Source organism: Balearica regulorum, chromosome 21, assembly GCF_011004875.1.
Source record: "Balearica regulorum gibbericeps isolate bBalReg1 chromosome 21, bBalReg1.pri, whole genome shotgun sequence".
In the NCBI taxonomy this organism is placed as follows: Eukaryota; Metazoa; Chordata; class Aves; order Gruiformes; family Gruidae; genus Balearica; species Balearica regulorum.
Genome location: NC_046204.1, coordinates 2,859,212 through 2,884,791, shown reverse-complemented (window position 1 = coordinate 2,884,791; position 25,580 = coordinate 2,859,212). Strand labels below are relative to the sequence as shown.

The following is a 25,580-nucleotide window of genomic DNA, read 5'->3' as shown; positions in this document are numbered from 1 at the left end:
TCTTGTGGCCTGTCAGAAGGACTAAGTTCTCTTCTGGGCTGTATTTTTGTGCTGGGTGGCTTTTTAGGGTGCTTCGGTATGACAGAGATCATCGATAAGCTAGACCTTACCTCACTGTGGAGTCATTCTTAGTCACTGGACAACTTCTGAGGAAAAAATAAAACTGGTGAATGCAAGGAGTAAACATGTCTATTTTTGTAGCTTGTCTTCCAAGTCAAACAAAAATAAGAGCTGACTTGAGGCTGGAGACTGCATGACACACTGTTAACTGAGAACTGGCAACACAGGGCTTGATCTTCTCTGCTGTAAGTCAGAATGGCATTTCTGGAGTCAGTGGAGTTCAAGTTCATGCCCTCCAAGCCATGCAACCTGTTTAAAAGTGAAGTGGGACAGTCAGGTGAGCCACGCGTGGTCAGTGTTTGGAGGAAAACCTGGAGTCGGCTGTGAATATTGTGGATAGCAGCTGAATCACCAACATCATCTGCGTCAGAATCGAGCTGGTGTCTCAGCATGAGCTGGCAGAGGTCTTGCCTTTCAGCCCAAGACCCTGGTGCATGCAGTCAAGTTGGGTTACTGGCACCTTGGGTAACTGCCCACCCGCGCTGGGCTGCACGAGCCTCCCCTGGACTTCAACAGGGAGCTCTTACCCATGTCGTCCTTCCAGCGCTGCAGAGCTGCTTTGCTTCCTTTCCAAATGGGGAATTTCCAAATTGCCATATATAGAGAGTCCCTCCAAACAAAATCTTTTATGTAGAGCTGAAAAAAAAGGCTGTGTTCCCAAAAGCCTGTTTGTTCCAGCTGTGGTAATTTGTCTCAGAGAGGATATTGCATCTCTTCAGAAATTGTGTATTGTTTACATCCCCAGAATGTCACGGCAGCTGCTGCACGCCGCCAGAGCCTTCCCATGTGCAGAACGCTGAAGTGTGGTGCTGCAGGTTTGCACAACGTACATGTGTACGTGTCTGAGGCTCGGTAATATCACAATCAAAATACAGTAGATTGGTTGGTGGTGGGTTTTGTTTTTCTTTTTTATTTTTCTTTTTACATTTGTTAACTGTTCCTGAGCTGTTCTGTAACTTGGCGTGGTAAGATGAAATATTCACTTATCCTGAGTGAATTTCAGTCAAGTCCACGACAAGTGGAGAACACGAGCTTGGCAGTGACAGGGAGCCGAGCCTAAGCTGAGATCTGCAGCCAGATTCTGATCCTGTTTAAACAGGAACAAATCCGGAGCGATACTGCTGGCTTCACAGTGCAGGATGCAGCTAGGAAAGACTCAGCATGTACATGCACTAGTCTTACTGGAAACAGGATCTGTCAATTACAGTAAAGTTAAAAATAAGATGAAATTGTGTAAGATCTAATTATTTCCCAGGCTGTTTTTTCCTGCTTCCACCTATCCCAGCAGGACTTGCAGGGAGATAAAGGCTGAAATCTCTCCAGGCTGCAGGGTGTGAGACTGAATGGCATTTACATTGATAAACCAACAAAAAAGGGAATTATTCCAAGATGAGCAACCCTTCCGTGGAAAGACTTCCTTGGGAAGTGAGTAATGGAAGGAAATCATCTCCACATACCCACCAGCCCTAGTCAAGGGGGTCTGGACATGCAACTGTGAGCCCTGGGAACCAGACCCACGGCCGTTCTATCCCACCGTCTCTGCAGCGACTTTCTCCGAACAGGTCACTGGGCAATGGGGCAGGAGGAGGACAGGACAGGAGCAGATGTCTGGGTTAGTTGATGAGAAGCAGATGGTTTGCAATGGGGCAATACTTGCTTCCTCCATCCCTTCCACATCCCAGATCTGGAATACAACTAGCGTGAGAAGAGCCAAGGAGGATGCTCACCAGCAGAGAATAAGGATGTGACTGAACAAGTACTTCGCTCAGCAGTGGTTTGGAAAGGCTTTTGCCTTCTTAGCTGCCACAACAGTCAATACATCAGCAGCTGAATTGAATGTGAATCTGTGCAACGAGAATCGATGAATTTGTTCAGATCGGTGAATTAGACCGTGGTGTGATTTTCCTTCCTATGTATTTTTTCCCTGGAAGCTTGCTTGCCAAATGAGACTAAAGACTGACAGCTTCACTGCTAGAGTACCCGTACTTCCTACCGACTTCAACATGAGCGCTGTTAAATAAGCACAACTCTGACATGGGGAGGCCCAAACCACGCTGGGTCAGAGGAAAAAGTCTGCTCTTGATTTCAAGAGGTGATGATCAAGCCCACAGTACCTATGACCTGACACAACTCAGCAGCTAATATCCAGACTTATTTCAGTGGGCTGTAACATTAAGAAACCCTGGTTGTGTCAGGAAACCAACTAGCTGCAGTATTTGGTCACCATTACTATTGCACCAGGATCCAGATGCCATCTTTGAGGGGATCTCACAAGTTACGTGCTCTGGGTGTGAGAACAGGGGTATCTAATTCTCTTGGGTACCCAGGATAATGCTTATTCCAGCCTGTATGAATCAGTGGGCAAGGCTGTCACTCAAACAGGGTTACGCTGCGTGGGACTGAGGATTCATACAGCCTGATACTGCACAGCTCCTTCGTGATGCAGCTGGGTACCAAACTGGGGGCGGGGAGACGCACAGACAAGTGCCCAGGACGTTTACCTGGCTGACTGAATCCGTGCTTTCTCAATTGGATCTGACTTCCTGGGCCTGTTCTGACTTTGAGTTTGGACACAACCTGTTTTCCACCCTGCACAGCTCCTTGGCTCCTAACTCCTGCATACTTTTTTTACAGTGTCCAGGAGAGAGAAAATCAAATTGGAGGAAATACCGCTCACCAGTTTCAGGAAATCCCTCAGGCTTCTAAATGTTCCTCCTTTGCTACCCTTTACCCTGTCTTGTTGGTCACTCCCCATGTTAAGGGAGATGACAATCGATTGGTCTTTTCATAATTTGGTGTAACTTTCAAGCTTTTCTCCACTAGTAACATCTTGGATCTGTCCAGAAGTAGCACATGTTACAACCTAAAGTGAAAAAAGGGAAAGGGACTGTTGTCATCTCTACCTGATGAGCAGGACCCAAAAGCAGATAGATGGTCAGCAGGACAGCCATGAGAGACTGGGTTTGGTCTGGTTTTTTGAAACTCTCCTGCATACAGGGGAAATAGAGAAGCTGCACGCCAGCAAAGGCTGAACCCGGGTTCTTTGGTACGTGCTCTCTGCCAAACTCTTCTGCCCCTCCATCCAGTAAGATATTTGTCACGGGTTTATCTTCAGCTTGTGAGTCCCCTTTGACTCAGAAGTCACAGACTTGAGAATGTATTTAATGCCACACTGGACGGAGATAACCACTGGGCACGTAGCAGGCTGTTGCACGTACCAGCTGCACCAGAGAAGATCGCTTCGTGCCCTCCTCTGCCCGGCTGACGCTCCGCACCTCGGCAGCGGTTGCTCGCCGCAGGCTCCGCGTCTCTTGCCGACTTCTTCTCCAGGGTGAAGCGGTGAGGCATCGCGTTTGTTTGTCCCCCTCGTGTCCGGCTCCGTGGGGCAGCACAGGGGCAGGGACACCGTTGGGTAGCGCTAGGACCTGGGGGAACGCTCAGCCTGCCTCCTCCCAGCAGATTAGCCAATATTCCCAGGGCAGGGCATGCTCCCCAGCCTTTCTACTTTTTCTTTCCTCTATATACGTGTTTTTCCTTCTTCTAGTTCATTCCAGAGCAGAGCAGTTTTGGATTTCTTTGAGCTTTTTTTTTCTTTTTTTTTTTTCCCCCTCTCTGGTAGTTGGACTGCTGCCAGCGTCTTGCAGGGCCAAAGTTTTATCTATAGGGATATATTTTTCAAACCAGCCCAGCTGCGCGCAGGCTGCCTGCAATTGAATCCACACTCCCGGGGCAAGTTTAACTTGGGAGAGGAACAGCAGCAGGGGTGCTGTTTGTGCCTCTCCTCCAGCTATTCCTGTCAAGATGGATTTATGGCTTTAAAAGGAGTGAGGGGGGGGAAGGAAAATTGCCTACAGGAGCCAGAGCTTACACCACAGCCCAGCAAAACACACATAAAGAAGCAGTCGGATCTCAAGGCATGAGCAGCATAAAAGTGACGCTCTGGGATCTGGTGGATCCTTGCACGTAATATGACTGATCTTAAGCCTTTCATCTGCCTTCACAGAGCCGAGCTTTTGGATTTAAGGTAGTTTGCCCAGGACCAGACTTTGCTATGTTGGCCAAGACAGTGCTTTCTCTTGGTCTGTGGCTGCAGTTTGCTGTGGGACAGAACACACCTGAGAGAGGTGAGTGCCTGAAAAGGCGAGGCGTTCCCTTACTATTTTCTCCCATTTAATACCTCCTGGTCCTTAGAGCTTCTCATAAAACCCTTTTCAGAATAAAAGCTGAAGTTATATTGCTGCTTTAGGTGTACAGTTATACTTGTATGTTACTTTGCTGGCACAAGGACAAAAAAACCCAAACCCCATAAAGCTTTTTTTAAATTGCCATATTAGAAAGAAATTTTACCTTGCTTGTTTCCAGTAGCAGAAAGGAAACTGCTTCAGCAACTTGCGGAGTTTAATGCAATCATATGGTAAAAGTCCTGACTGTCACTGTTACCTATGTACTGAGGCACATCGGTTAAGGGAAGTAAAACCAGCGATGGGGTACTCTTTCTGTTCTGTTGTTCTCTTGCTAATCTCTGTAATTCAATTGCTGTATTTCCTTTTTAAGAGGCTTTTTCTCTGGGGTACCGTTCAGGGAAAATGGTTGTGGGTCAGTCTCGCAGAACTGACAGCAGGGAAAGGTACGCGGAGGAGATAAACGTCTCGTTTCTGGTTTCTGCGGTGCTGGGCAGCAGACTTAACCCACATCGTGATGGCTAAGCTGATGCAATGACTTTTGTTCTGCCTTGTGTTCACAAGCAGAAAAAGGTTCTGTTCTTTGACTGCAGGGCTACTGCTGGCTGCATCTGGTTTTCACTGCACCTGGGAAATGTGTGAAAGGAGAAGTGAACCTTTTGTCTCTCTGGACAGGAGGTCCTCCGACTCGGGCAGCAGCCCCGACTGCTGCAGTCTGATTCTGCTTCTGGCATGCAGACCGGACTGTGACTATTGCTCAGATCCCCTTACAGGGTACTGGATTCCGTCCCTCAGTGACACACGCCCTTTCAGAAACGGTGCTGCTGCATCTGTATTGTCATGCATTTCCGCTGCCATGGGACTGTACGTGGCGGTTCCCCAGCCCGGGCTAAAATCAATGCTCAGACCTTCAGAGCATGTGAAAAAGCAAGCCGTGGCTTTCTAGAAGGATTGCGCCTTGCTCCAGGGGCAAAGGTGTATGGGTTGTGTCATTGCCGTGCTTTGACTTGCACAACGGCAAGCGCCCTTAGAGGAAATGAACCTGCTGGTCGGCAAGGTGCCCGTTCCCCAGCAGCTTTGATGTGGGGGCCCCCTCGGCTCCTCCCAGGTGCTCCCTAAAGCAACCTTGAGCAAGCAGCCAGTCTGGCAGGGCTCCTGGACATGGGCTAGCTCTTGTCTGGAGCTGCTATGGTGGTGTGCCACGATGACACAATGAGAGGAACTGTCCGAGAGGTAGGGATGCAGGTTCATAACTCTGTTTCCTAGGGACTCGACTGAATGTGAATGATTGTGGCTTTTTTTCCTCACCTGCAGTGAGCAAAGTGAGGAAGCTACTGGATGGCCAGTGGAGTTTCTACGTGCTCAGGAATGATTAGCTTTTTCAGGGCAAGGGCTATTGACATACGGCACCAAGGCACAAAGTCAAGGCAGAGCATCGCATGATGTTCCCCCCCTTTCCTCTTTAGGTCCAGATTCAGATCTCTGCGTCAGTGTAAAGTACAACCATTTGATAGATTGCGCTTCGATAAATGAAACTTAGGTTGTCGTTACCTGGTTACTCTGGACTAGCATCAGCAGAAAATGATGGGGATGTTACTGTCCTTGTGGGTGCAGCAGGTGAGAAATAACGACGTGGCCCGTCCATAGGCACTTTGTAGAGGGCTCTGCACTTACTGATCTCTGAAACACAGCTCAGTGTCTGGCGTAATTCCATGATTTCAGGACTCCTGAGGCTCTAAGCAAAACAGCAGAGATAGTGAAACTCCTGAAAAGATCGTAAGAGATGGTAACCCAACTTCCTTCCCGCCAGAGGAATTTGTCTGAAGGGCCGTTTCTCAACCCACAGCCTGTAATTTGGGGCACGGACGAGCTGGAACCTGCACAGGCAGTTTGTGCTTTTAGTCACACAAGTGTATTTTGCTTGGTGGGGCTCAGCTCCTTAAATAGGCAGGTGATCTAGCCATCTCCCATGGTACAGGCCTCTCTTTGACATGGTTTTAAGGGTAAAACACCTCCTGGCTGGCTTGGTGGATACCTCTCTTTCTGGGAGAGGTGGTACCTTTCTCCTCCTGCCTCTCACTGTGATCCCAAGGGGCCCCAGGGAAGCAGAGGCTGCGTTCTTCAGCCTCCAAACCTGGCTCCACTCATAGTAGAACTTTTTTCCTTGCACGACCAGACCCTGAGAAGGGAAGACAAGCATGGAAGTTAAAACATAGTTAACTCAGACAGGACATGATCTTTTTTGGCCATTAAATCCTTTATGCTCTACAAGTTCCAAGTCCCATGTAAATCAGGCATGTGTTCAGGTCCCAGCTGAGAGTGCAGGGAACTCTTGAAGCGGATGTCTCCTGTCAGCATCTCAGTGTAAGACAGGAAAGTCTGACCAGCTGTTTTTCTCCTGGAAAAGCCAAGCATTTAAATATCAGCACTGTGACTCCACGGTGCCATTTTGCTCCCATATCGATCCCTTCAAAAACACTTCTTTGTGTTTTTGATGACTGATCTGTGTCTACTGGTATCAGCTGGAGCGTGACAACAGGCTACTGCCACGTGTTCACCGTGCATCCCTAGACTGAAGTAGAGCACCGGAGCAGCAATGGCACGAGGTCTGCAGAGCTACTCCTCAGCTCTTCGGAAGCAAAGGCCTGACGGTTCAGGAGGCAGGGGGGTGCTAATGGACGTCCCTTCTCTGAGTACCACTGAAAGTGAGGAAATCTTTATTTGGCATCCTGCCAAACAGCCGATCGTCTTTTGCTGTAAAGCAAGGAAACTGCTTGAAAACAGCAGCCGCTTGCGTAACACGGGGATTTACTGGTAACGAATCTCCACAGCCCCACCTCTGGCACGGATGGCATGTTTATATTGGATGAGGGACAAAGAACAGGAAGAAAGATGAGGGAATTGAAAACCTAAACCTGAAGGGAAGGATGATGGAGTGTCCAGACAAGGGGGAATGGCCTTAAGCTGAAGGAGGGGAGATTTAGATGAGATATTAGGAAAAAATTCTTCCCTATGAGGGTGCTGAGGCCCTGGCACAGGGTGCCCAGAGAAGCTGTGGCTGCCCCTGGCTCCCTGGCAGTGGTCAAGGCCAGGTTGGATGAGGCTTTGGGCAACCTGGGCTAGTGGAGGGTGTCCCTGCCCATGGCAGGGGTGGCACTGGATGGGCTTTGCGGTCCTTTCCAACCCAAACCAGTCTGGGATTCTATGAATTTGCTTCCATCTTATGCAGGGCTGAGTGTTAAGTAGAGGTAACTGTGATGGTATTTGCCTGTATGAAGGATTAACCTTCTGCTCCACCCACAGACAATCCCTTTAGCTCCAAAATATATACCTGCCCACCACTATAACTGTTGCTTTTGTTACCCAATTGTTGTTAACCAATGGTTTCTGTCCTCCAGGCAGAACATAGCGGTGTCAAGCTGTAGCTCTTCCTGCAGAGCCTCCTAATTGACACAGCTATTTCCAGCAGTGTATGATGGGTCAAACCAATGCTTAAGGGATGTTAACATTATGCCCAACTCTCTTGGTGTGCCAGAGCTGTAGGGTATGGTCAAGAGTGCAATTCGACAGGGGCTTGGCTCGTCACTCCCCTTTGATGTTCTTCTCTTTCAAGCAGGTGTTCCATGCTGGTTTTCACCCATCTGTTCCCCTGTGCAGGTAGTTCTGGCAGTAGTGGGATTTTGCTTGCATCTGCTACCTTGTGGTGCATGCCGAATTCCCTTGGTAGAGTGCTAGTGCATGTGACCTTGTTTACCACTTGTAAGCAATGTCCTTTGGCCATTGATCCCTGCCCTACCAGGGTCAGAAACTTCCACAGCTGTTGTTGCAACATTCAGTAAATGAGTGACGCTACTCAAACTGGTGAGGAGCAGAGGGAAGAGAGAGAAACAATGAGTTCCCCTTGGGAGGAGGCAATCATGTTGCTGAGATCTCTCCCTGTGGCTTGCCAGCCAAGTAAGTGGCTTGTACTTCTTCCAGTGGAGGGGAAAGCACAGAGCTGCCACTACATGTGTTTGACTTGCTTCATGCAGCCAGCAGCTCTAAACGAAGTCCTCGTTGCTCTGCCCTGCTGGAGTGCCGTTAGGAGGTTGGGAGCTCTAGGAACCAGTGGCAGTGACCGGCAGGTCACAGGTTCAGCTCTACTGTGTGATGTGGTGATGAAATGGCACGTTGCTATGGGCATGCAGGAAAGCTTACTGGGCTTCACTTCCCCCCACCCCCCCTGCTCAGCTGAAAATGAAACTCTGAATGCCAAGTTTCGGGGGGTGGGGGTGGTGTCTGCACCACGGGACTGAGTCGTGCTGGGTCATGCAGAATGGGTTGTAACCACGTAGATTGCAGGTCTCACTCTTGCCTCCTCCTAGCATCTCTTCCTTAGTCACCTCCAAGTAATTTTGATGTTCTCCATTTCTGAAGGCTCCACCTGATTTCTCCTATTTTTTCATCATGGATCTGGTGTGCCTCTGCCCTCTCAGCCAGCGCCAACTACAGGAGAGTGGTTCTTGTGCTGCCTTGGTCTCTGTAGCAGCACAGTGACCTGTGGGCAGCATATTTGCATGTTTACAGACCATGCGTGCATGCACTCTGGCTCTCTTCTGGTGCACACCTATACTGTAACACACGCAGTAAGTGTGGTCCTGACTCAGACATGTCACTTCTGTCCCCCATCCTGTGGGCATTCCCAGCACACCTGGCCCTTTCTCCAACGTACCTCCCCTGATGTTCCTGAGCACACAGATGTGAACACTCCTGCCGCGGGACAGACCCAGGCGCTCATGCCCTAGTTGCACAGGCAGGCATCCGAACAGTACCCAGTGAGGGAAATAAATAGCCGGGTAAAATCTGTTCAAATGAAGACTGGGCAGAGAGGATCAAGTCCCCTGTGGCTCAAGCTTGAACCACTTCTCCACCTTCTGTTTTCCTCCTTGAGCCCCTTGCGTTGTACCCTGAATGGCTGTGCTCTTGCTAGTTCATGATCTCTTCTGTGCTCAGGCCATCAGGTTTCACTGGCAGGACATGTAATAGACCCCTTGTACCCACTCACTGTTCCCCTGCCCTGCTCCTTTCCCTCCTCTTGATTTTGCCATCTCATATCTGCCTGTTGGAGTAGTGCCCCAGTGGGAGCTTAGCAACCCCCTGCTCGTCTCTGCAAGGCTCGTTGCTGTTTCTGGGCCTGCCTTGACATGGCTTTCTGCAGGGGGAAAACTGTTTGCATGAGTTGTCTCCTTGGAGCAATTAATTTTACAGAAGCCTTTCCATTCAGCTGTCTACTGCCTTGTGGTTTTGGCTCCCACACATGGCTCCAGCACTCAGTCACTGTGTGCTGCGCCGAGTCCATCTGTGCTCCAGAGCCCACACTGCTTGGGGACCCCATGTTCCTGATCCCTTCATTGATAGAGGAGCCCAAATGGGCAGGCAGGAATGTCTGGTCGCCCTTCTTGCACTTCAAAAGCTGTCAGAAAGCAGGGTGGTGGTTAAAAGAATTCCAAATTCATTATTGGTATTCCAGCTATTGTAAATCTCCAAAGCTCCAAGAGTGGTAGAAGGAGGGTTCCTTATGTGTTTGTGCTTCCCACACAGTGATTTAGTTGAAATTGTAAGAAAATGGGTCAAATGGATGGGGACTCCAGGCCACACCCTCAGAAGTGTGTTCTTCCTGATGCACAGTGTTCTTCTGCACAAATGGGTCTGTGCAGCCCTTTCCCAGACATCTTGTTCCAGAGAGGTGCTGCTCCTGAGACTGTCTGGGAAAGGAGGTCAGTATGTATTCAGAAGAGCAAGAGAACATCAAATTAGGCTAGCTTTTAAAAAGTGATCTAGGGAGGAGTCCCTCCATTCCAGACTTTCCTGCCAACGGTCGTATAAATCAGGGAGCTTTCTGCCAGTCTTGTGTGGACCGTAGCCTTTGAACCAAGAGGCAGCCAGTTCTGAGAAACAGCCACCTCTCCTGGGAGAGCAGACACAGCAGTTTTTCTCATCAAGTTTCTTTATCATTTCTTTCTTTTCCAAATACAGATCATTTTTCTTCCAGGCACTGCCATTGTCATAAGATGGGATCAACCTGTAAGTTATCCCAGGTTATCAAAAGTTGTTCTTGACCTTGGCAGTTGCCCTCTTTCTTGGAATCAGCAGTTTGCTGCTTTCTCTGGGACTGCTGCGCGTTAGCCCAGAGCAGCAGCTCTGGATGGCAGAGGCTACTCCCTGGCACGGGGCACGACTGACCTGCTGGCTCAGGCTGGTGAGGAATGTTCCCAGCTCCTGGAACGTGTCCACCTCTAGCTTGGAGCAGAAAGTGCTCAGGATCAGCCTGGTGTTGTGTAATAAGAGGTGTCAGAGCAAGATGATGTAGCTCAGAGGCATTTTTTTCTGCAGCAGAGAGAGCAGCATCCAGGACTTGTGGGTTGTACTTTTGCCTCTACCCTGATACCTGTGCCAAAGCTCCTGCCTCTTTCTGCTGCCCTGGACTTTCAGTTTATCTGTAATGGCTTAATAACATGTGCCTGGAAAGACTGTAATGAGGTTTTGTAAGTCTGTGTAGTGCTTGCAGATCCTGTGTAGCGTAGTGTGGAAGTGCTAGGTGTGCTCAGGAGCCAGAGCTCCCATGGCTCCTGCGGTGCCAGGTCCGGGGCATCTCTTCTACCCTGCCTGTGTTGGCTCCCTGATCTGTTCCAGCCCCCTGTCCTTGTGCAGGACTTAAGAATGAGGAGGTGTGATTAGTATCCCGGGAAATTACTTCCCTTTGCTGCTGCAATGACATTTTCTGTTCCCATCTGTTCTGTATCTTGGCTGAATTTGGACGAGAGGAGTATCAGGCATTCATCCTGCCCTCATTCCATGAGGAGCTGTATTTTCTCGGGAGTCAGGCACTAGGCTGAATTCAGGCATATTTCATCACAGTTTTTCAGTATTTTGGCCTGTGTCTCCTCTCCCATGACTGGCCTTTTTCCTCTGAGAGACACGAGGTCTGTTCTGGCCATCCGAGGAGCTCCTTGAACAGTAGGGATCGTGCATGTGAATGGAAAGGAGGAAAAGTAAATACTGTTCCTCCTCACTGTCGTTTTTATCTTTGCAAATGGGTAAAACGTGACTTTAAAACAGATTTGGCAATGAAGCCTGGAGAGCAGGGAGCCAATGAGGGCAGCGGGAGCTCCTCTCCTTGCTCCTGGAGAGCTCACCAAAGCAGCTAGGTGAGATGCATCTGTTGAATGATGATTGATCTAGGTGAGGTGCAGAACATGTAAAAGGAGGGAGCTCCAAAAGGCCAAACTGGTCTGCAGTGTTGGCCTTTGCCAAGAGCCAGAGGGCAAGCTGCACGCAGCAGGGCTGAGACGCGCTGACTCTGTTTACTGTGAGTCTCTGTTGTCGTCTCAGCCGACCGAAGTACGTGGAGTATGGCAGCTGCAACGCTTGGGTGCTCGGATATTGTGCCATTGTTCACAGCGATGGACCAAGCATGCCACCGGTGCTCAGGGTGGCTGCTGCTGCTGTGTCACTGAGATGCTCCAACTGTTCCTTTGCACGTCTCTTACTCTCTTGGCCAGTGTGAAACCCTGTGGGGTAGGTGGTGTGTTTGAAGTGTGCTGCTGCGAGGGTCCTGTCACCGGGCAGATCCGCACTAGGCTGCTGTCCTGCAGTGCCTCCAAGAGCTCTTTCCAGTGCTGCTGCCGTGCTTTGGCCTCTCTCCTTACAGTGACCCTCCCGGGCAGGACCTAGATCAGGCTGAGCAGCTGTGACATCCCAAAGTGAGACTGAACCCCAAGAAAGCAGTGGGAGACAAGTAGTCTGACACAGGTCACAATCCTGCTATTCAGCTGGGTCTCTACCCAGCAAAATTCTCACTGAATTCAGAGATTTGGCACAAGATAACCAAGCTTTCCTAGCAGATGCCTGTGCAGGGATGGGTTCATACCATTTCACTAACGCAGCTCCCTCTCTCTTCCCCTGCTAGGTCCCCAGCTGCCTGTTTCCAATTCGGAGGGAGACCTCCTCTTCTTGCTGGACAGCTCTGGCAGCGTCTCCTACTATGAGTTTTCCAGGGTCAAGGAATTCATGTGGGACCTCGTGCAACCTTTCACCTTTGGCCCCAAAGATGTCCAGACCAGCATCATCCACATCAGCACTACACCCACTATGGAGTTCCCTTTTGACCGGTACCTGTCTAGTGGGACTCTGCAACAAGCCATCCGGGACACTCAGCAGCTCATGGGCGACACCAACACAGGCAAAGCACTTTCCTATGCCAAGGAGAAGTTCTTCAGTGATGAAGCTGGTGCCCGGCCAGATGTGCCCAAGGTGCTGGTTTGGGTGACAGATGGTTTCTCCACTGATGACATCTCTGAACCCATGCAGCTCCTGAAGGACATGGGAGTAACAGTCTTCATTGTCAGCACTGGACGGGGGAATTACCTGGAACTCTCTGCTGCTGCCAGCCAGCCTCCTGAGAAGCACCTGCACTTTGTGGATGTTGATGACCTACCCATCATCACAAAGGAGCTTCGAGACGCTATCCTAGGTACAGTGGGGCTGGGTTGTGGTCACTGGGAGTTTGCAACGGGGCTGAATATGAGTTAGAGCCTTTCTCTGCAGGGCAGGTAGTGTGAGAATCCCCTGAACCCAACGGTTCTTCTGACCCACAGCGCCTGCCCTTGCAAACTGAGGTGCTTTGTCCTCAATGCTTTAGGTCCGAGTATAATCCAAGGCTTTTAGGAGGTCTGAGACAAATATCTCTACTCCCCTTGGGAGGTCCCATGACTGACTGGGACAAATTCCCTTCTGCAAACTTATTAGTGAGCTGAACTTGTGTTTGTAATGAGTTGTTCCCTTGTTAATGCAGGAAGGAGGCTCAGGCAGCATATTATCTGGATTACTTAAAAACCCACAAGACTCTGAAATGAATCACGCAGGTCACAGACATCCATACAACTCCAGTGTGGCATGAAAAAGCTCCCACCTGCACAGGTTAATTGTTAACCAAAGGCTTCCCAAACAGGCAGTGATTTAACTACAGTAGGAGGCTGCTGACTGGCAGCAAGGTACCTAAGCCTCTTGAATTTGATTTTCACATTCAGGGTGATTTTTTTTTTTCCCCCCTCTAAAATGCTGTCTGACTATGTGCCAGCTGATGGAGGCGGAGGACACAAATGCGTTGAGCACGCTGAATACACAAAATGGGATGTGTATGCCTGGGAAGGGTTTGGTCATGTCAGCTCCCTCAAACTCTTCTCTAGAGCAGATCTGACGTCCTATACACCATCGTGTGCAGGCACAGTGGCTGGCACACACCGAGATATCTAACTCGTGCCTACAAGTGGCTGGCGGTTGTTGTTCAATTACCAAGAGCAATTAAGGATGGTGGTTGCTGTCAGCATTAAGACTGTAGGAGAGGAATGTTTTTATTCCATAAATCCCCTGTTGTAACGTGTTCTGCATCCACCAGATCTATAGCCCGACTTGGCTAGCACAGCCCTTGGAAGAAAATCCCAGCCCTAACTTGTTAGGCTTAGCAGGCCAACTGCTACCTCTTTGTTGCTAGCGTGGTTGTGGCGGTTGCTGTGCAGAGAGCAGGAACAGACAGCAGATTTGATTTTTCAGCAGTCCTGTTTTTTAAAGCATCCAGGAAAGGGTCTGAGGAGACCCAAAGCCATAATCTGGGCCAGGAGACAGGCATTTGGAAGCCAAGAGGAATGTCTCATGCTAATCTGCATGCTGCACTGCACAATGCATGTTCTTTTTGTAGCTCTTGAATATTCGCCATCACGGTGGGAGTGCCTGTGATTGCAAGGCAGGGGTTTTGCTTCAGCCTCCCAGATGCCTCTGGATTTGTTTGGAAAGCTGAGCGAGTTACTATGACTTTGCAGACTTTCCATTAATTTTCTAGAGGTTCTCTCTCCATTGGAAATCCTGTTTTAATTCCTCATTTGGCTTCTGCTATGGTTAGAGCTGGCTTTGGAGTCTCCAAGTAACCCTTTCCACAGAATTGGCGGTATGTAGCAATTTCTTCCTATTTCCAACTATGGTCATTTAACAAATCACACAGAGGGACTATGTTCTCCTTCAATCATCCACCTCTCTCCTGTACAAGTATGGAGCCGTACCAGGAGTCCTTCTACTGTACCAGATGCCACCCAGACCCCCAGATATTTCGTTTCAAGTGGCTGTTTCAGCTTCTAGTGCATCCTGAATCCAGATGGTATAAAATAGCATCCCAAAATGAGAAATCACCTGCATATCCTTGCAGCACAAGATTGTCTTGAAGGTCATAAGGTCTGCAAAGGGTAATAAATACTCCACTGTGCCTAAGTGCAGCATTCTGCACCCACCAGGTCTAAAAGTTACTAGTCTGGAATTTTAATGGAAGGTGAGATTCCCACATGAATGCAAGGGCTGGTGTTTTAAGCAAAATACCAGACATTGGTAACATCACCAGAGTTAGCCTTAATAAAGCCACGTATGTCCACTCTTACCTGCCTGGAGGAGGCAGCCCTCATCACCACCCCTCCTGCTTCTGGCCCCTGGAACAGCAGGGACAGGCAGGATCCTTGGCAGGCAGAAATTACGCCTTTCCAACTCTGGAATGGCCCAGGCTGGTTTCATTATCACTGCTATCTTACCTTCATCTCTTGCTACTGTTTTTTAAAAGCCTTTTGTAGGTGCACAAACAAGCTTTGTCAAGAGTTGCTCACCTCCCTCCACCTCCTATCCAGGAGTGGGGTGTTTCATGCCTGCTCCACAGATACTCCGACACAATGGTCCCTGGGTACCAAGTTGCTGTTGTCTCAGGTAGGCTGAGAACCCTCCATGGACAAGTTCAATCTCTGCAGCTGTACCTCACTGTACGAAGGTAGACACCTTTACGTGGGGGTTGCTCAGTTAAGAAGCATTTTCTTTGCCTTCAGAAATTTGATCAGAGATCTGAGCAGACAAATAATATAACAAACTGTTAGGGCTGAGCCTGGAGTTCACAACAACTTGGTTTTCAGTCCAAGACGCCACTACTTGGACAGGGAGACAAAAGGAAGGTGCCTTACTCTTCCGAACTGTATTTCTATCCCGCTACAGGCTCTGTTGAGGCCAAGGGATGTGATGCCTCTGCCTCAGTTCCCTTTTTGAGAAGCCTGGCTGTGTCACAGAGCAGAGAAGATGAGCTGCTGCTTAGACATGGTGGACCTGAAATAGTTCCCAGTAATGCTGCTATGCAGAAGGGTGTGAGACAGGGACCGTGGATGGATGCGTACGTGCGCTCCCCCTCTTTTTCCTCGGCACATGGTCCTGACAAAATGAGTCCGCAGAATGCAGCAGGCTACAGTTCCCATCCAGCCAGGCTATGGCCACGGCCACAGCTGGCTCGTGGCAAATACCTCTGCCTTTCCTGGTGTGAAGGAGAGAGGACTCTAGCTCAGGCTTCTTCCATTGCATCTTATATATAATGTGCCCATATATGGCATTTGGTGCTCTCTTTCTGGGGAAGGACCTTCAAATACTGTGAAACCAAGGCATTCCTTTGAGATGACATCACTTGCTCTTTACTCAGACGGTTGAACTGACAACCGCTGACTTGTTTCATCCTTCGGCACCATCTTCTGAGCCAAGTTCTGCAGGAGCCCACCTGCCCAGCAGTCACAAAACATCAGCCACTTCCCGTGCACATGCAGGGCAACACATTTCTGATCTGAAACAAGGTTCTGGATGACTTCAGCTGCAGCGAAAGGTTTGAGCTTAGAGTCCTCTGACATTCTCATTTAGCACTGGATGTAACTGGGCGACCACGGGGAGTGATTTCAGACCTTGCACGTCCACCCTGGTAACGGTGAAGTGTGATGCCCCCTCCTAGAGTCAGAACCCTCCTCCCATCCACATCAATGTAGGGACATAGAGCCACAAAGCAGAAGCGATTTGTTCCAAGTCCTAGCTGAAGCTTCTGCAGAGAGGGGATCGTGTACCCAGGGCTAGAACAGGTTCTGCTGCTGCCTGACTGCGTTTCTGAAACACATCATGAGTAGCAGCATTCCTCCGAGTCTAATCGTGACCTCGCCAGTGTTCACGGGGTGCCAGCAAACTTGTGACTGTGAAACGGTGTTTCAAGTCACCAGGAGGTGGAAGGCAAGCGTGTCACAAGCGGTGTCTGTTGCTAGGAAGGCACTGCCTTGGTTTAATACAAGAGATTAACACGTTGCTTCCCTCTGGGAACAAGGAGGGGCTGTGAGGCTTACCATGGGCATCTGTTTTCTGGGGTTTATTGCCTTCTTTACGTGCTCAAGGCATCTGTAATCTGGCAACGAGGGGCAGAGCCATTTTCTGTGGGCTTCCTGCAGCGTGTCCCTCAGGTGTTGCACCCTTTAATCTGCCCGTTTTAACTCATCGTCCCTGGGCCCTGCCTCCATCCTCACTTATTTCCATTCCCAGAGCTTTTGGCAGGGCTTTTGGCACCGAAGCCTTTCCTCTGTTCCTTTGTGGCTTGGCCACTGGTGTTTGTGGGGCTCACAGAAGGGTGCAGTGCCCCGGGCCCCGTCACGCTGCCTCCCACCCTCCGCCTCCTCCAAACTCCGACGGGGTGGAGTGCGGCAGGCTGGCAGCGTGCGGGGACGGGAGCAGGCAGGGCACGGGGAAGGGAAATGTTCCTGCCTGCCTGGGAGAGCCAAAGAACAGCTCAGAGGAAAAACTGAGGCTGCTTTATTTGGTACGGGGAAGGTTGGCAGGGACTGGGAGCCGCTCGGAGGGGAAGAGCTAATATCCCAGTTAGAGGGCGGGCTGGAGAGTGCAAGGTTACCCCCGGCTCTCTTGCAGCTCTGGGCAGACTTTTGTGCCTCCCGTTACCTGTGCGCAGTGGGCAGCCAGTGCTAGTTACGGTACCCTGGGAAGTATTGAAGCTAGAGCTGGAGGGTACTATCATAAGGTTTCAGGAGTGACACCGTGCAGAGCAAATGCACTGCTTTAAGATTCAGGGTGCTTTTAAAAATACTTTTCTTTTAAAAAAAAGCATCCTTATGTCTTTGTATGCCACTTCCAAGGAGCTAGAAACAAAGTCTTCTGTGTTTCTGCCCCTCTGGAAGATCAGAGAATAGTGGAATTCTGCCCAAGATGGGCTCAGGAGACCACGCATGTTGGAAGGGTCAAGTAGCAGAGGAAGCTGGAGGAGCTGCAGAACGTCAGAAGAGGTATTCGTGTCTGGCATTTGGGGTCTAGAATTCAAAGGTAGCACAAGCCTTGAAGAGAAGCCTCTGTGCAGGGGGAGAGAGAGGCGAGATAGCACAAGAGTGGCTCTGAATGTTGAATGTCACAAAACAATGGAGCTCTGTGAAACACTGCAGGGAGTGACTTCAGCTGCGATGAATGCGGCCGGCTCAGCAAATGCTGGACAGTCCCCAGTTGCTGCCCCTTCTTCCTGGCCACTGGGTACAGGCAGAGAGCAGGGAGAAATGTATTTCCTCACACTCTGGGCTGCTTCATATACGTGACAAAATTCAGTGGTTTGGTTTCACTAGGAGGTGATTTCCACAGGGAGCTCTGGAGGAGCTGACCGCAAGAGTTTCAGAACCTGGATGCCCAAATTCTGTCACAGGCAGTGCCAGTGCTGCTTGCCACGTTGCGTATGTGGTACCGCCTTGCTGAGCGTGGGAATCTGCCTGTTTGGCCAGGCACAGTAACTACCGCACATCTGTTGGGCACTAGCAGCTGCCCAGAACTTGCTGGACTTCTCCAGATTAATTCTTGCTGGCACAAGGCAGGCTTGGGCGGGCAGGGGCACGGTTCCTGCTGTGCCAGGCGTCTCTCTCACAGCAGATCACCAGCATCGTTTGGCCTTAGCGCAGAGGACAAGGCAGAGAGAATGGGGAGGGAAAGCTGGGGCTTTGTAGATGAACCTGGAGGCTTGTGGCAAACCGTTTTGAGGCTGGACGTGCCTAGGAGGCAGGGTGCAGTAGTGTTCTTGAGCGGAAGCCTGCTGTGCACAGACATACCTGAGCAATTGCTTTAGCCAAAATGCCACCTCATGGCGGTTGGAGACATAGGCATTTCCTCTGCAAGTTCTGTTCAGCGAGAGGGTCTTCTCCAAGAGGTGGGAGTGGTGTGAAAACCCCAACATTGCTGCTTCAGTTGAAACGTGGTTTACATTTTTTTAGCTTTATGTTTGGCTTCAAGGATTTAGTTTTGTGCTCCTCAACCTTTCAAAGTAGGTCTGGTTCACAGAACTGCCATGAAGGGGCACAGCTGCACCCAGATGATTTCAGCTGTCATCCAGTGTTGCTGTAGGCTACATCTCCCATCCAGAAGGGCCTGTATTTCAGATGTGCCACCACGTTCTGTGTATTAATGTCAGTAGAGATTTCTTGCTACTGTTTCTCTTCCAGATGTTATCCAAGCAAATCGCCTCCATGCGGTGGATATCACCTCAAGCAGCTTCCGTCTGATGTGGCCCAAGCTCCTCTCCCAAGAAACTGGCTACTACACGCTAGAGTATGCCCCAACAGATGATCTAGCAAGGAAGAGGACAAAGCAAGTGTCTGGGGCTCACACTAGCATCATGCTAAGCAACCTTGCACCAGAAACTACTTATGAGGTGGCACTCATTCCTGAATCCAACGTCCACTACTTCCCTCCGCAGACAACAAGGGTTACTACACTGGCAGGTAAAATATGCACAATCGTGACCAAGGGGGAATTCTCCACTGTGCTGAGCCTCACATATATAAAACAACCAGGCCAGCCCTTGGTCTGCATCCCGCAGCCTCACGGTCTGATCGGAGGAGGCAGATGGTTATGGTCAGGACAGAACATAATGAGGTGATGGCTTCTTTACGCTGGCACCTCCTTCCTTACAGAAGTTCTGGACTACCTGGAACAGGGGATCAGGTCTGATGGTCATAACATTCCCTTCCAACATTAAAAATCTATGAATCTGGAGGAAAGCAGAGCCCACTGCCCTGGGAGAGGACAGGAGCTGCAGCTTGCAAGTATTTAACAGGGCTGAGATGTAGAGCCCATGGGGGATAAAGCACAGGCTGCTGCACATACTTACTCACTATCCTAGTATGATGGTCAGGCAGAAGCAGCACTGCCTTGTGTGGGTTACTGCAGCTTGAGCAGCAGTTATAGGAAGCCGGAGATCCCTGTCTCTCCTACCTGAGGCTGCAGGTGCAGCTAGGGGAGAGTAATGCTCGTGAAGTAGGCACATGCTGCTTCTCCGGGCAGGTGCATCCACTGCTGGGGAATCCCTGTGTAAGAGGGAAGGAGCGGAGGAGCACTCAGAGCAGAAGCCAGCCCCTCTCCGCAGACTAGTCATTTGGGCCAGAAAAACAACTCAGATTTACGCTGGATAGCAACATGCAAAAAAGTCACACACTGAAAATCTGAGCAGGGGTGATAAAGACGAGATGAACTTGCATCTAATATTAACTTACTGCATGCAGGAACAGTTTTGGCTGAGTAGTTTTGCCCACTTTATGCTGCACAGGTAGAGGAACCATTTTCTTAGGGCTGAGCTGGGTTGTGCTGACTTGGATGACTATCAACATCCACTTGCTGGATGGATTTTCTTCCACCCCCTGGAACCCAAATAAGGTGCAGGTCAATTATGCTCCTCTGACAGCATTATTATGCCTTGAATTACATACTCATTCACCTCTTTTTACATTGCTTTCAGAGGAAATAAGCCCAGCCCAGGTTCTCATCTCAGAGTCTGGGCCACACAGCTTCCACGTTAGTTGGGCTCCTACACTGGACAGCGTGATCGGCTATCAGATCCTGTACGGACCGCTCCCTGGGAACTCAGCGAAGCTGCTGGAGGTGGATGGCAAGCATAACAGCACTGTGGTGGAGAATCTGACACCCAATACGACCTATCTAGTGACAGTGACTGCAACCTACAAATCGGGAAAGGAGAGATCCCTGTCAGCTAAAGCGTGCACTCAGGAAGGTGAGCGAGCAGCACGCTGCTGATAGGAAACAGCATGGGCACAAGGCGTCTCTGAAGTGTGCCTGTTTCCTCGCACAGATCATCTGCCCCTAGGTGAAGCCAGAGAACTCAGCCCGGTTACTGGGGAGGGATGAGAGGAGGGGAGAGCCGCAGCTTGTGATGAACAGCACAGGATATGGCATTAGCATGTAGCAGATGTATAAGGCACAGGGCTGGAAGAAAATCAGACAAGCACAATATGACTGCTATTCCAGGGTGTGTACTGCCAAGCTGCTAGTGTAGTCACAAGCAGAGCAGGCTTGGAGATCCCTGAATCTCCCTAAAGAAAAAGAAAACTGCCTTTCCTTCCCATGTCCTCAGTGTCTGTGCTTTGGTGTGATTTAACATCAGCGGGGTGGCAATTTCATCAGCAGAAGCTTCTGCTCTGACGAGGTACCTGTGAAGATAATGCAGGAGGCAAAAATCTAGCTCTTACCAGGACTCAGGAATGAGGAGCTGAGAGAACGACAGCAGCTGAGGGTATGGGAGGTGGCCAGCCAGCACCTAACAGTGCCAACAAAAGTATTTTGTGCTGGTACCAAGTTAAGGACTGATTAGGCTGAGCTCCTCCAGTGCAGAGAGGTAGAGATGGGCTGTTGCATCTCTGCAACAGAAAAAGACCAGGCTGGGTGGCTGGCAACCCCTTCTCAGCAATCCCCTCAGGAGGAACAGAGAGCTAGGCGGTAAGGACCACTCCATACAAATGGCCCACAGTAACATGACTCTTCTTTCTCCAGAGGGCTCCAAAGTGAGGCACCTTCGCTTTGAGGACATGGGCCCCAACACCCTGAAAGCCTCCTGGGATGCCGCCGATGGGAAAGTCCTCGGTTACAGAGTCAGATGCCGGCGGCAAACTGGCCCTTCATCTGTCATCAGCGTTTCGCCGCAGATCCACAGCGTGCTCCTCACAGACCTGGCTTCAGGCACCACTAACAAAGTCTGTGTGAAGCCCATGTACAAGAACCAGCCAGGCAAAAGGCTATGCCGCATGGTGCACATGCAGCCAGGTGAGCTGGGGTGCAAGGCAGAATCCTGGGGCATTTTAGCCAAGGGAAAGTGTCCTGAAGGGCACTGAGGTGCTGGAGATCCAACACGGAGGAGCCCTCATGGCTGAAATACTCTGTGCTCATCAGCTACCTTGCCAACAGGGCTTCATCACAGCTACCAGCCCACAAGGTACTGTCCGAAGATGGGCTCTTCCCCTCATTTTTAAGAACAGTACTCCTCCTAGTGGCATTATGTTTGCAGGCAGGAGAAAACGTGTACAGTGGAGACTGCTGCAACTACTTTGGGATAACAAGGGCGGGAAGACTGCTAAAAGCTGGCATGGGCATTGGAAGTGCTGTTTAAAAGTCATTTGGACTCTTGGCTACCCTTCGCTTTTCAACGTGGCAGGGACAAGCTAACTATTAAACACAGCTACTGAGGCACAACACATCTGTTTTCCTCCTTCCGCTACCCAGAAGCCACTTACTGTCATGAAACACAAAGGGATTTTTAGGCTGAAGTGAAGTAAGAGCTAAAAAGCTGTGTGACAGTGCAGCAGCACAGCCTTTTTCCCAGCAAGAGGCTGGGGTGATAGTGAAGATGACCACAGGGATGAGATCTCGGACTCAGTCTGAGTTGGAGAATGGGTGGATAAAGCTGACATTATACTTTTTGTGTTTTTCCCAGCTACAGAAGCCCAAGAATATAAGCACAGACAGAGAGCATGACAGACTCTGGAGTGAAGTGATTCCCCGCAGAGCAAGGAATCTTGCTTGGACAAAGACTTCGGCAAAAAGGAGGGGTCAGGGGAAGAAACCAGAAAGCTCACAGATCATCTCCCAGCCTGCGCTGTCTGTTGAGGTGTCCTGGTTGTTAAGCCTAAAAGTTGTCCTCAGCTAAGTTCTCCTGAAGCTTAAAGGTTTGGCTTGGCTGGGTGGAACAACCAATCTGACCAATAGATCCCAAATCTGTACCCTCTTTTATATAAATAGGCCTGACAAATAACAAACAATGGGCAAAGTGATGAATCCTCACTATTGCTTGCTTACTGCCTGTTCTCTATTTATTAAATGTTGATACAGTTTTATTTTTGCAGCTTATGAGCATGTTCAAGACTCAGCTGTTTACTGCACTGGCCTTTCATTGTAGGCACCTGCACTCAGAGAAGGATTACACGTGGCCAAATCCGTTCTTGTTGTCAACGGCCATTGAAACTGATACACTTGACAAAGAGCAGCTTTCCTCCAACTCATCCAGTCTACTTGACAGGTAGCTCAAATTAGGCATCCCAAAAGATTAGCATGGAAGGATGGATGGAAGGAAAAGCATTAGGAGAAAGAAGAATAACATAATACAAAAGTGTACAGTATGCAGAGGAGATTGGGTCAAAGCCACCAGGATTTCTAGGAGGAAGAAAAGAGGTTGTTAACCCACCTGGCCTTTGGTCAGGACATGGACACACTTTATAAAAGACATCCTGCCTTTTATAAAGTGCACGGACAGTTTAGTGTTCCCAGGTGGTCTTTGGTTTATGGCAGAGCTTGGTCGGTGAACTCTGAGAAACGGAACGATAGGGCGATGCCATGCCAGGGCTGATGAGTGCTGTCAGAGTGCTCTAGCAGAAAAGTTTGCTCACTGTCTGCCTGCTGAATTCTTGAGTCTCATCAACACTGTTCCACTCTCCCTCTGGCACTGGTGTTAAACCCATCTGCTGCAATGACATACAAATCCCAGCTGGACTTTGAAGAGTTCAGTTCCCCCAAGTCATTTGCCTTGGGTATCAATCTGAAAGAGCAGGAAACTCAAAAATTTGGGAATTTCCTTCCCCACCAGGTTACTCTAGAGCTCTCAGCCCTGAGCTGAGCTCAAGGAGCAGCAGTGAGTCAAGAAAAGCCAGAGAGCAAGACCATCTAAAGCAGTTATTTTTGTTTCTCATTCAAATACACGCCATCAGCTTCACCAAATTGGATGTGAGTCTTGCTGTCGGAGTAGCTGTATGGAGATTAATTAGCCTGTTCTGTGACTAATTATGGACAATGTTTCCAGCACTATCATTCCAGGCTTTATCCTCTGCACTCCGAAAACACCTAGCACATCTTTACTGTCTTATCCTGGGCTTCCACCCAGCACTAAGCTTGAGCTACGCTTAAAAATCAGGTTTTTAGGGCAGAGGAGTAAATCTGGCTTGAATTTGCTGTCACTAAGCTACTCTTTTGAAATGGGAGATGAAAAAAAATTTACAATTTTAATACCTAGTGACAAAGTCATTGGAGCAGCATGGTTCAAAAATTCAGGGCTTAGGGCTGTAAAGAAATGTATATACTTCTCTAGTAACAAAAACCAGCATCAGTGGGAACACCTTCCCTCAGTAACGCTTGCTCTATTTTAAATTTATTGCTTATTTGTCCTACATGTGGAACTTTTTTTTAAAGCTGTGCTGTATGTTGGGGAGCCCCCACGCAGTGTCACTCCATCCTGCAAACCCTCCGTTAGCTCTGCTTATGGATCTCTTAAAACAGCTCCTTTTGGAGCCGAGAGGAACTTTGTCACTTACCTTGTCTCCTGCGTGCTGAATCCGTCATGTCGAGGTTCATGGAGCATTTGCCTTGGGCTGTCATCTTGTACAGGAGGAAGGGATCGGAGGGAGGCGAGTCATTCATTAACTCGATAAGAAGATTTCATATGATTTGTGTTTTCCTTTGGAATGTGCATTTGTGACTCGTTAATCTGAATGGAGACTCTGTGCTGAGGGGAAGATAAAGCCTCTAGAATCTCTCACGCAATAAGATAATGTTCATTCTTGCTGTAGGACAGAAATTAATTTTGCACAACTCCCTGCATAGTTTACTAATACATTAACGTGTCACACACCCCCCAATTGTAATGCATTCGTTTGAAGACAATTAAATACATAATACAAGAGCTATTGAATGATCGTTGTGTTCTTGATGGCAATAAGGGCAAATCTGCGAAGTGTAGCTTTTGTTCTAATGAGAGGTATGGGTTGAAAAGCTGGTATTTGTCTCGATTTTAAATGACTGGAAAGTAAGCATTCCACCATGACTTCATAGTCTGGTTTACATGGAACTTTATCCCTACCGTCCAAAAAAAATGTGTCAGAAATATATAAGTAGAAATCTATCAGTCTCAATAATGTCTCAGCTTCAGTAAGAATTGTTTTACAAGGAGCCAAAAAGTAAATGTCCCTTAAATCCCTGGTAGTACCTGTGAACATGAAAATTCTAAGTTGGACAGGTAAGTTAAACTGAACGTTTGGATTTTTTTTTCCCTAAAGCCTAATGATTTCTAGGGCTATTTAAGCATCTTGTCTGTATGGATATAATGGCTATGACACCCAAACACCTGTATAGGATGAGAGCACAAACCAGGAGCGCTCACAGTGGGAGCTAAGTTCTGGGGGAGGGGACTATAAAGAGCTTCATTTGTAGACGAGCTGTTCCCAGGTTTTCTTTAGGGTTCTTGCACCTTCTGATGCACGTGGTGTTGGCTATTATTAAATATTTAACTTGGAGTTGCTAGTGTGAGTTCCCGTGTTCTCCAGTAAGATAAAAGTTGCCTACTGTCCTGTATCAAGACTCCCTGGGTTTTCTGAACATAACCTTCCAGGAAGGTGCTGATCTGTCAGGAACTGGAGTCATTATCCCACTCAGCTGTTATCTAGGTAGATGCTTAATGGTTTTCTGAAGGAAAACAGCGTATTTCCCCAATTCCAGAATTTTGCTGGGGTGTTTGCGTTCACTTGGAAGAAACTTGCTCTTAAGCGTGCACTACTTGCAGCCTTCCCCGGCGTAATCCTAAGCTTGCTGAGATGTCAAAGTACAGCCATAATTAGGATGCACTAGCTAATTTCTCAAGGCAACATGGAGGTTATATCTGCACTTGGCTACTGCTGACTGCACAAGTGAAACGCGACAGCGCAATGAGCTCAGAAAACAGCCCACGGGTGCAATTATAGAGGTTTGTGTAGTGCTCATCTCTTTCCTTTTGTGCTAAGCAGCACTGCAATCAAATCTTTATTAAACTTTCAATAGATATTCTTTGACCCAAGATGGAAAATTTAAAAAATTGAGAAAACTGCAGATGAAATATGATTACTTATTTTGAGGAATAGGATGGAGTGCTTGGGATATTACCTTGTAACAGTCACTAACTACTTTGCCACCGTATTGGTTTTCCAAAATGTATGTCTGGCACTATGGAATCACACTGCGGAGCCAACGCTGACTTTTAGAACAAGCAACAAATCTGCCAGGTAAAAAAAAAAAAAGAAAAAAAAAAAGACTGGTCTGATAGAAACCCCAAGTGTTCTGCCGGAACTTTTT

The 25,580-nt window shown here is 48.9% G+C and overlaps 1 protein-coding gene across 2 annotated transcripts; it reads left to right on the top strand.

The window, feature by feature from the left end:
- Positions 1-3,619: 3,619 nt before the first annotated feature.
- VWA1 (von Willebrand factor A domain containing 1) lies at positions 3,620-24,159 on the top strand. 2 transcript variants are annotated; one of them, XM_010300289.2, is made up of 6 exons: positions 3,620-4,244; positions 12,250-12,813; positions 18,647-18,925; positions 19,939-20,211; positions 20,988-21,257; positions 21,925-24,159. In XM_010300289.2, exons 1-6 carry the CDS (start codon positions 4,172-4,174, stop codon positions 21,963-21,965), a joined length of 1,500 nt encoding a protein of 499 aa, XP_010298591.1. In that variant the 5' UTR covers positions 3,620-4,171; the 3' UTR covers positions 21,966-24,159. The 2 variants fall into 2 exon arrangements, with proteins under 2 accessions (XP_010298591.1, XP_075629052.1); XM_075772937.1 differs by having other exon boundaries at positions 3,643-4,244; positions 21,931-24,159.
- Positions 24,160-25,580: the final 1,421 nt, after the last annotated feature.

Coding starts and splice junctions, on each gene's coding strand:
- VWA1 (XM_010300289.2), top strand. CDS start 4,172: ATGTTGGCCAAGACAGTGCTTTCTCTTGGTCTGTGGCTGCAGTTTGCT. Junction 20,212..20,987: donor TAAAGCGTGCACTCAGGAAG/GTGAGCGAGCAG, acceptor TTCTTTCTCCAG/AGGGCTCCAAAGTGAGGCAC. Junction 21,258..21,924: donor CATGGTGCACATGCAGCCAG/GTGAGCTGGGGT, acceptor TGTTTTTCCCAG/CTACAGAAGCCCAAGAATAT.